The sequence below is a fragment of the Humulus lupulus genome, chromosome 6, assembly GCF_963169125.1.
Source record: "Humulus lupulus chromosome 6, drHumLupu1.1, whole genome shotgun sequence".
NCBI classification, from domain to species: Eukaryota; Viridiplantae; Streptophyta; class Magnoliopsida; order Rosales; family Cannabaceae; genus Humulus; species Humulus lupulus.
Genome location: NC_084798.1, coordinates 215,864,733 through 215,874,820, shown reverse-complemented (window position 1 = coordinate 215,874,820; position 10,088 = coordinate 215,864,733). Strand labels below are relative to the sequence as shown.

The window sequence follows — 10,088 nt, the reverse complement described above, 5'->3', positions numbered from 1 at the left end:
CAAAATCTTTGCCTATTGATAGGTTTCAATATCTCAAAACCAAACTGAAAGTGGTGTCTACACCCTTTCGTTAGAGAGGGATAATAACCAATACAGTTAGTTTGGTTAATTAGTTGCAACTCATGTTAGTTTCCTAACTGCTTTGTAATTAGTCAACAAAATTATTGTTAAAGGTTCTTGATGTAACAACTTTACTTGATATACTTACTGCTCTATAAATAAAGCACTTAATCTCACTTTGAGGCTAAGCTTTCATTCCAATATTTTGGTATAGTTTTACATAAATTTATGTTCAAGAATATTTGGAATCACAAAGCTCTTCAATATGTACGGTTATATTATTTCACACCAAAGAAAATATTGTTTATTAATAATAAACTTCTTTATTAATGGGATATTTTAAATAGTCAAAGGTACATTCAGCTCATTATTTGGAATTATCATATAGAACTCGTTTGCGGTATTCTGCAAGAGCCCAAAGTGGATAAATGTTTCTATACATTGGATAATGCAGCATACAATTCTTCATAAAAGCTCCTGTTATTTCTTGCTGCGGAAAATCACCATCATCCAATTGAGAATTAATTATTAATTTTGCTGCCTTGTGCAGAGGTGTTGGATCTCTTTCTGCTTGTCCTCCATGAATTAGACCCATCAAAGCCCATGCAGTTTGTACCAAATTTGATCGATATTTTTCAAGAGATACATATTCCTATATCATGAGATTAACAAGTTATTCAATTATTTACTTGTGAACAAAAGTTCCAAAATTTGGTGTTTCAAGAAAAAGGGAGACTTTTAAAACAGATTTAAATAACACACATCCTATACTAAACACAATAACTTAACCCCACTACTATAAAACTAGATTTTTCCGATACTCAATCACGATAGTCAACTCTATTGACTGTCATCATAGCTTAGCAAGACTCTACGCCGACAATTAAAGTAGTGCCCAATTGATATCATATGTTCAATTAATATATTACCTTATTTGGGCATGAAATATAACTTTCACCCCAACCACCATCCTTGTTCTGTTTTTGAAGTAAAAATCCCACTGCTTTATGAATAGCTTCACTATTATTGTATGTCTTGCCAACAGCTGCTAGTGCTCTAAGCGCAAACCATGAGCCATATGTGAAGCAAATTCCCCAATTGCCATACCTATCAAATGTGATGATGAATATATATATATATATATATATATATTATCGACAGAATATATATATAAAAAAAAGAAAATATTATTTCAATAATTCAAAATTTAGCTAAATATTATATTTCACCTATTTGTTTTTAAAAAGTTACTTTATCCTGTAAGACTATACCAAATTGAGTCCTCACTAAATTTTATTCAAACTATCTCTATATTGTTGATTAAATAATTACAATTAATTGATATATTATGTATGTGTATCCATTTATTTTAATTTATGGATATAGACATTAAAGAATCTTTCTTTTAATAAATTATTTTTTACACACATTGTGTTTTATAAAATTGCTCAAATAATAAACTCTTAAACTCATCGGTTTTGATGAACATGAAATTGAATATAATAATACAATATTGTTAGGCATAATAGTTTTGTTTTTGTTCTAACTTGTTAGTTTGGTGAACTATCTGTGATTTTAGTTAAAAAAAACTTTGATCAAAATCGAGTTCAGGAGTCTATTTGAACCATTTTACAATACATAAGTTTTAAAAAATAATTTATCAAAACATAAGGTCTAAATAGATAATGAGACAAAACACAAAGTCTAAAATAGTATGATACCTTTAAAAAATAATTAAAATCTCATTAGTTATTATAATAAAAAGTAAACATGTGCTATTGTAATCTTTTTTTTAACTAAAATTAAGTAAATAGTTAGTGTTGATAGATTTTGTGTAGAGTGCTGAAATAGTTTATATATAAATATATATAGAAAAAATAAAAAGCAATGTATTATACATATAATAACTATCTAAGAAGAGAGGAATATTATACCATGAACCATCAGGAAGTTGTATGTGCTCAATGAATTGTATAGCCTTTGTTATAAAATTTTCAATTTCATATTTCTTGTGCGTTGGATATAACTTGTTAAACAAAACAAGAGCTTGGATTGCCGAAGAAGTGCATTCTACGTACTCATGCTCAATCACAATATCCACAATGAATTCGGTTGGATTCAATATCTAATGAATTTGAATTAAGTGCATTGAAAAAATAAATCATAAGTTAGATTCTTTTAAAATTATTTGATCTAATAAAAACATATATGATTATAAGTTATTTCTTATTAAGACAATTTTATTACCTCCAACCATTCTTGTCCTTTTGCTGGCTCCCAAGCTGTTGAACCACCATTCTTACTCTGTCAAACATAGATGTTAATTATATATGTTTTGCATATATAAAAGTAGTATTATATAATTGAACAACACTTTACTTAAATTCAAACGAAATATTTAGGTTATAGGTTTTGGCAAAGAACTAATAATTATTTTCTAATTTGGCCTCACCTTTTTTTTTCAAAAATTAGTTTAATTGATACTTTTTGTTCAATTTTAGCTACAATAAATTTATGAAAAATCAAATTTTATAACTAAAATTTTTATTTGCATAAAAATTTACAATCTGCGGTGACTAAATAAAATAATGTTCATTATATTATATGGCTAAAAACATGTATTCTAATAAGTAATTGTGACCAAATATTAATTTTTTTATTGCACGTTGATGTTTTATAGTTGTGATTTAAAATTACAATTTTTACTTCAAAATTGCTATATATATATGTATACCATAAAGAAAAAATAAATAAATCGTTATCATGAAAATTATTACCTGTAAAGAGAGTAAAATATTAACAGCATCATATAAATGCTTAGGATCAATTTTCTCACCAACAATATTTGGTGATAACAATGAGAGAAAAAGACAACACTGTAAAAAAGTAAGTATAAAATAAAGTTAGAGGCATTGAGGTCTAGATCTAAAAAAAAACATATATAAATATTCATTTACAAATCAAAATTGTGGTAATTAAGTAAAGTTGTGCAAGTAAAACTATGATTTGTGCATTTTATTTTCTAATAGTGGAAGAAGTATCAAACACAATAAGTAGGAATGTCAATTTAACCCGCGGGGAAGGGTCCATGTGGGGACCCGCTCCGTTTATATTGTAATTTATATTTTTAATATAAATATTATTAAAAATATATAATATAATAATTTATATAAAAATATATATTTATTAATGGTATAATTTATTATTTTCTAATTATTTTATATTAAAAATTATTAATTATTTTAATTTATTTTATTAATTTTAAACAAAATTAAACATTTTTATTAAACGGGTACCCGATGGGCACCGACCCCGAGATAGGGCAGGGACGGGGAAGCCATCCCCGACCCCACCCCACCCCGTTTATATCCCTACAATAAGTTAATTACCTTCAAACCTTCTGCAGTGCAATCAGATACTTGCCATCCATGATCTTGATCAGAAAATGGCCATGATCCTTTAGAAATGTGACGATACATACTTTTGAAGTCACCAGAAGGATTATCTTTCACCTTTAATAAAATTTTATGTAAATAATAACCTAATTAACTCCATAGAAAGAATTTATAACTATATATAAGAGATTTTAATGATAATTGTAATATATATAATACCTGAGATTTTTTTATGAAGTCATGACCTCTTGCAAGTGTTGGTCCAATTTCATCAACGAGATCACTAGCAAGCAATGCCTGAATGGCCAAACTAGTATCCCACGCTTGACTACCGAAACTCTGAATAATAATTCATCGTAATACATATTTGCTCATAGTCATAGATATTAGTGTCAAACTTTTTTTTTTCTCTATGAAGTTATGGCAATAATTAAGCAATTGTTATGTGTATTAATTATTAAAAATTTATCATAATATCATCAAGTGAAACTTTTTGTTGAGAAATTCTAAACAATTAATAATTGTCGATTTTATCCAAAATAAATAAATAAATAAACAATGATATTTAAGTATAGCTAGCTACCTGCATTTTCATTCCATCCTCAGCAACCCACATAAAATCTGGGATCCTAGCTAGGTGTTTTTTAAAATAGTCCCCGTTTGGATCTTCAACCCAACAAGCAAGCATACACAACACCTATATTATTTCAAAATGTAATGTCAGAAAATAATTAATAAGGAGATATATAAGGAGCGATTACAACGCATTTCCTTTTTTGCAATATCGATGTATTTTTTTTCTATTTCGGCACCTGAATAGTTATAATCTCAATTTTTTTTATATGATGGTGTAAATTATAGCCATCTAGAACATCCTAGAAATTTTCAAGAAATTCTGAATAAATTATGGTACCGAAATAGGGTCTAAACTGTCTATTACACACGTACCTGTTTTTTTGTGTACGCGTGTAAAATTTGACAGTTTGAACTCTGTTTTCAGCTTCGTAAACTATTCAGAATTTCTTGAAAATTTGCAGGATATTCTAAATACATACAATGTACACTGTCATATAAAAATATTTGAGATTATATCTATTCAGTTGCCGAAATAGAAAAATGATGCACCGGTATTGCAAAAAAAAGATGCATTGTAGTCGTTCTATATATATATATAATTGTCTATATATCCAACAGATTTTATACATTATTATATCACCTTTTCTACACATCCCATTGTAATATATCGACTATTTTCATCCTCGTAATGAATGTGATTCATTGTCACTTGGAGGGCTCTTTGTCTAATCAATTTGTTCAAGGGCCAACGAGTAAGAAGAGGCTCTATACATATATAGAGACTATCCCAAATGAAATCCTGAATCCAAGGATGCGAATAGTATACGTCCTCCTAAAATAAAATACACCTCATTTATGCATATCAATTATTTAAACATGTACAACAAGTTTATAAATATAGAGCTTCGGAAGATAGATGTCTATTATTTTTCTTTTTACGTACCTTGGCACAAAAATGGCGAACTTTTCTCCAATTTATTTCATTATAAGGTTGAGTATGAAGTTCTGCTCTCAATTCCAAAATAAGAGGTGTGATTGGACCAACAAATCTTTTCCCATATAAATAAGACATAGGCATATACACCATTCGACAATAACAGAATATTTTAGCTGCAGTTTTAGAAAAATTGATAGTGACTTATATAAAACATGGATAATATATTATTTGCACTTTTTATTTAATACTAAATTTAAATAGAGATTTATATACTTCATAATAAGATAATATTAGACTTTATTACACTTATAAGGTGCAAATTTTTTTTATTATTTTCTTTTAACGTGTTTCTTATTTTAGTAGGATAATTTTATAACACAAATTTAGACTTAATTATTTCACCAACTTCTTTTTTAACTTTTAAGTAGTATCAAGTTGTTTTTACTTTTTTTTCCCATGCTAAACCTATATTGATCATATAATAATTCTGTAATGAAATTGTGCAAACCTGGGTGTATGGGAAGAAAAGAAGGAAGAATCCAAAATTCAGGAGGCATTGGGTTGCTTCCAGCCCAATCAAAAAGACCAAGTATCTACACATATGAGAAAAAATTGTGTATATATATTTATAAAAGAAGAAATTACTCATTTGGTACGTGTGTTTTACCGAAGTATAACTTTAGTATCATCTATTATAAATACTACTAATACAGTATAAAATGGTAGTTTGATGAGCTCAAATTTTGTCATCAATGACAAGGTACCAAATAAGTATACTCATATAAATAAAATGGTACCATTTTATGCCGATTTTTGAATTATAGGATACCCAATGACTAAATTATCAAGAACCCAGGATACCATTCTTCATAATCATTATAAAGAAATATGGTACCAAAACCATACTTACCCACCCTTTATAAAAATATTCATAATTGATAAATTAAGAATCTTCACATGTATAGAGCTAACACAATAAATACTGGAACTGATGGTATAATCAAGACCATCAGGAATTTTCAAAAGAAAATTTAATACCGAAAGCCAAGTCTTTCCCCAAGAGGGTATATATGTTACACCACCATGGTCAAGAATCCATTGTCTTGCTCTTGCACAAGCATTGTGTTGACCACCATCTGGCCCTTCTCCTAGTATTCTCATGCAAATGTAGTTGAGAGTTGTACCGAACATCGTGCTATGGCCCTCTATGTGCAGTCCCCATCCACCATCTTTGTTCTGAGATCAATATGAATATTTCTAATATATCTGAATAAAGAGTTGATACAAAGAGAGTTTTATATAAGCTAAAAGACATGCCAGAATACCCTTAAACAGAATATATTAATTTAGGGGCCAGATTTTTCATCTTGCTTTAAAGAGGAATCCTGTTTAGTTCGGCTCACACTATTCGATGATTGATTAGATGGTAGTTAATCACTAAAAATCAAGTTCAGAATATATTAAATTTAAAGCCTTAATAATAAAACTAAATAAAAATACCCAACAGAAAAATCTAAGCTTTGTGCCAAATTTATGTACCTGATGATAGTATATGTAGCGAAGCATTTCTTTCCGATGCTCGGTAGTGAATGTGGTATTAAGATGACCCGTAATATAAAGACACATGATCTATACGTAAATGGCAAAGTTTGTAATTGTTGAATGATATATAAAATATAGGGAGTGAATCCAAGGCATACACTTTTTTTACAATACTATAGTGCATTTATTTTCTATTTTCGGTATCCGGATAGGTATATTCTTAATTTTTTTTTATATGATATTGTACATTTGTAGCTATCTAGACCATCCTGTAAATTTTCAAAAAAACTTTGAATAAATTATGGTATCGAAAACAGAGTTTAAACTGTTTGTTGCACGCGTGCTTGTTTTTTTGTGTGCGCATGTAAAATTTGACCATTTGAACCATGTTTTGGGCTTCGTAACTGTTCAAAATTTCTTAAAAATTTGCGGGATGTTCTAAATAGCTACGATGTATATTGTCATATAAAAAAAATTTGAGATTATATTTACCCAGATACTAAAAATAGAAAAATAATGCACCGGTGTTATAAAAAAATGAATATGTTGTAGTGGCTCTCATAAAATATATATTATATTTACAAAGTCTTAACAAAGAATAACTAATTAATATATACATATATATTACCAATGGAGGAAGAAAGAATGATAAGCCAGTATTTTCAGCTGGCCAATGTCCATCACTAGCTTGCAAGGCCGAAAGAAAATGCACGGCTCTCCTCAAAGTAATTGTAGCCTTTTCATATGAGATGGCCTCATCATCCTCAACTTTAATACCAGGGATTGTTTGTTTGAAGTTTTTCTCTTTCAAGAACTGCAATGATTTAAATTAATAAATTGTATGTTTGTAATTAAAGTTGGAAATTTTCATATATAAAAAAAAACTAAAACTAAAACTAAAACAGAGATGAACCTGCATCCGCCAAAGGAGGTCACTGCTGGGCTTGACCTGAAAGCGATTGTTGTAGAAGTTAAGGCGGGCAGCTTCGACCTCCGCTCGGTCGTCGGGAGTGCCGGCGTTGGGGTCGAACTCCCATATCTGCCTCCCTACAAAGTTGTTCGTGCTGTATATATATCTCTCATCACTACTTATTCCACCCTCGTCTGCTATCTTCAATCGCCACATTTCTATCTATATATAGTATTCTTTTTCCTTCCACTACAACATAATAAAAATGAAACCATAATATATAGATGAACAAATCACGTACGCATGCATGTTATATATATGTAGACATTTATTATATATAGAAAGATTTCAATTTTCTTCTAAATTCAGTTGCACAACAGAAGAAAAAAACAGTAATCCAATATTCGACAAAACTATATTCCAACGTGCAATAAAAAAGGAGTAAATAAGTATTATCAGAGACATTCCAAAACAAAAGTTGGTTGTAATATGATGATTATTAAGAGAAGAGAATAATAGAAGATTTATGAAAGAAGACAGAGACATATGCCAAAACAAAAGTTGGTTGTTGTTGAAAGGCAGGACTAGGATTGTGATTGTAATTGCATTTCTATATCAATGGGTGCCTTTTTATAGGTTAAATGTTGAGTTTAGTTGAGTTGACTTAGTTGAGCACTCCCAAATTTGTTTCTCCAGAAAAAAATAAAATAAATAAATATGGGCATTCGCCAAGTGTTTGGTACAAGTAAAAAATGAACTTAATTGTTTGTGCTGTATATATATCTACCATCTCTCTCACTATTTCCACCTTCATCTGCTATCTTCAACCGCCACATGTCTCTATTAATTCCTCTCCTGATCGATCTTCTTCCACTACAACTGTCACGTACGACAAGTTTTAATGATAAATTTCAAGTACATTTATAGAAGATTCAAAGTTGAACCAATGGCACCTTAATTCTTAATTTCCAATTCAAAGCTCTTTTTCTTTGTCATCTTAATAAAGAAAAAAAAAATTGGAATAAGAAAGAAGAGAAATTAATAAAGAGAAAAAGATCTAGACAAACTAATAAAAGATTGGTTGCAATATGATGAATATTGAGCGAATAGAGTAATAAAAGTTGAAAGACGAAAATGATTGATGATGATATACAAAGAGTGGCTATATAACAGCAAGCATACCAAAGCAAAAAGGCGAGAGCTGTGTTTGAAAGAAAAAAAAAATTCTGTCCACCCTTTTATAGTTTTTTTGGGTCCTAAGAGTTTATTTTGTATTTGCCGTATAAATACTTTAATATTTTCAGTTTTATACATTTATATACATCTTTTTTTTTTTTCGTCGGCAAAAATGCCTAACTTTACGTTTCTCATGCACTTCAGTAACTACCAATTCATCTAAATACACCTAGGACTAATTGAGTTGCCACATGTAACTTTACTATTCGTCAACTTCATAGTTTTTTTTTTTTCAAAAATATTATTAATTAATTTTGTACCATGATTGATAAAAGAAAGAAGTATATTTTGATATAAGAAACATAATAGATATTTAAGTTAAATAAAGGAAGGTAAAAGATCACAATTTTTTTTATATAGATATTTAAGTTAAAAAATATATATTCTCTCATTAGGATCAAAATAAAAAAAAAAAACTACATTTAATTTCTAGATTTGTAAAAATAAAAATTGGCAAACATTTATAACTAAAATGTAATGAAAATTAATTAATATAATAATATATTAGATATTTTTGAGGAACATACTAGTAACCACTAAAATTAATTAGGATCTTTATAATTATATACATATAATATAAAATAATTACAAAAATCACCAACAAAATTTTATTTACAAAAGTATATTGTCACATCATCAAAAAATGTCTGATTCTAACAATAATGTACCTGAATTGGAAATATGCTCGAAATTCTGAATTTTCCATTTTTCTGGGTCTTCAAAAGTAACATTTTGTTACTTATAATAGTGATAAGTTACCAATTAGTCACTTTTTTTATTAAGAGTTTTATTTTTAGATCATATTATTTCAATACATTTTGGTTACCTTCAAAGCTTATTTGTAGACATCTTAATATACCAATCAGTTATTTTTAGGTTATATCATGATATCTTGTTATTTGAGATACATTTTGGTAACCTTCAAGCTTATTTCAGAAACTAATGAGTTATCATATAATATAATAAGTTTCCGTATAGTTTATCAATAATAATTAATTTAGTATACTACACGGTAACTTTTAATAAACTTTTTTAGTCACTCATTTAATTTGCATGTCTTATTATTTAAGATACTTTTACATTACCTTCAAATCTATTTTAGAAACTAATTAGTCATCATATAGTATAAAAAGTTACTCTAATTCCAAGTTACCATGAATAACTTATTAGAAAATAATACTAATTGGTTATTTTTTTCATAACATAAACTTGGAGTTACTCCTAAAAAGTTACATTTCATACATAACATTAACCAATTCACCAAATTTTGAATATAAGCTTAAAGTTAATTAACTAAAATAATTTATTTATTTTTTGTAAAAAGGTAACTAATAAGTATCTAATTGATATTTATAAGCAACCAAATGGTTACTTTTGATTCCGGTAACGGCGAGAAAACATATGTTTCCAACATATCAAAATGATCAACTTG

At 28.2% G+C, this 10,088-nt stretch overlaps 1 protein-coding gene across 1 annotated transcript; it reads right to left on the bottom strand.

The window, feature by feature from the left end:
• Positions 1-358: 358 nt before the first annotated feature.
• On the bottom strand, positions 359-8,626 carry LOC133783229 (beta-amyrin synthase-like). The gene is made up of 16 exons (XM_062222774.1): positions 8,208-8,626; positions 7,424-7,669; positions 7,139-7,324; positions 6,508-6,597; positions 6,007-6,204; positions 5,477-5,561; positions 4,975-5,141; positions 4,672-4,863; positions 4,039-4,152; positions 3,675-3,794; positions 3,450-3,572; positions 2,838-2,936; positions 2,308-2,364; positions 1,995-2,185; positions 990-1,167; positions 359-712 (listed from the first exon to the last, which is right to left on the bottom strand). Exons 2-16 carry the CDS (start codon positions 7,634-7,636, stop codon positions 428-430), a joined length of 2,298 nt encoding a protein of 765 aa, XP_062078758.1. The 5' UTR covers positions 7,637-7,669; positions 8,208-8,626; the 3' UTR covers positions 359-427.
• Positions 8,627-10,088: the final 1,462 nt, after the last annotated feature.

What these genes read in the sequence shown, in the direction of transcription:
- LOC133783229 (XM_062222774.1), bottom strand. Translation starts at nt 7,636, where the DNA reads ATGTGGCGATTGAAGATAGCAGACGAGGGTGGAATAAGTAGTGATGAG. An exon ending in TTCGCCATTTTTGTGCCAAG is followed by an intron (nt 4,864 to 4,974) that starts GTACGTAAAAAG and finishes ATTTTATTTTAG; the next exon opens with GAGGACGTATACTATTCGCA. An exon ending in ACTTCATAAAAAAATCTCAG is followed by an intron (nt 3,573 to 3,674) that starts GTATTATATATA and finishes ATTTTATTAAAG; the next exon opens with GTGAAAGATAATCCTTCTGG.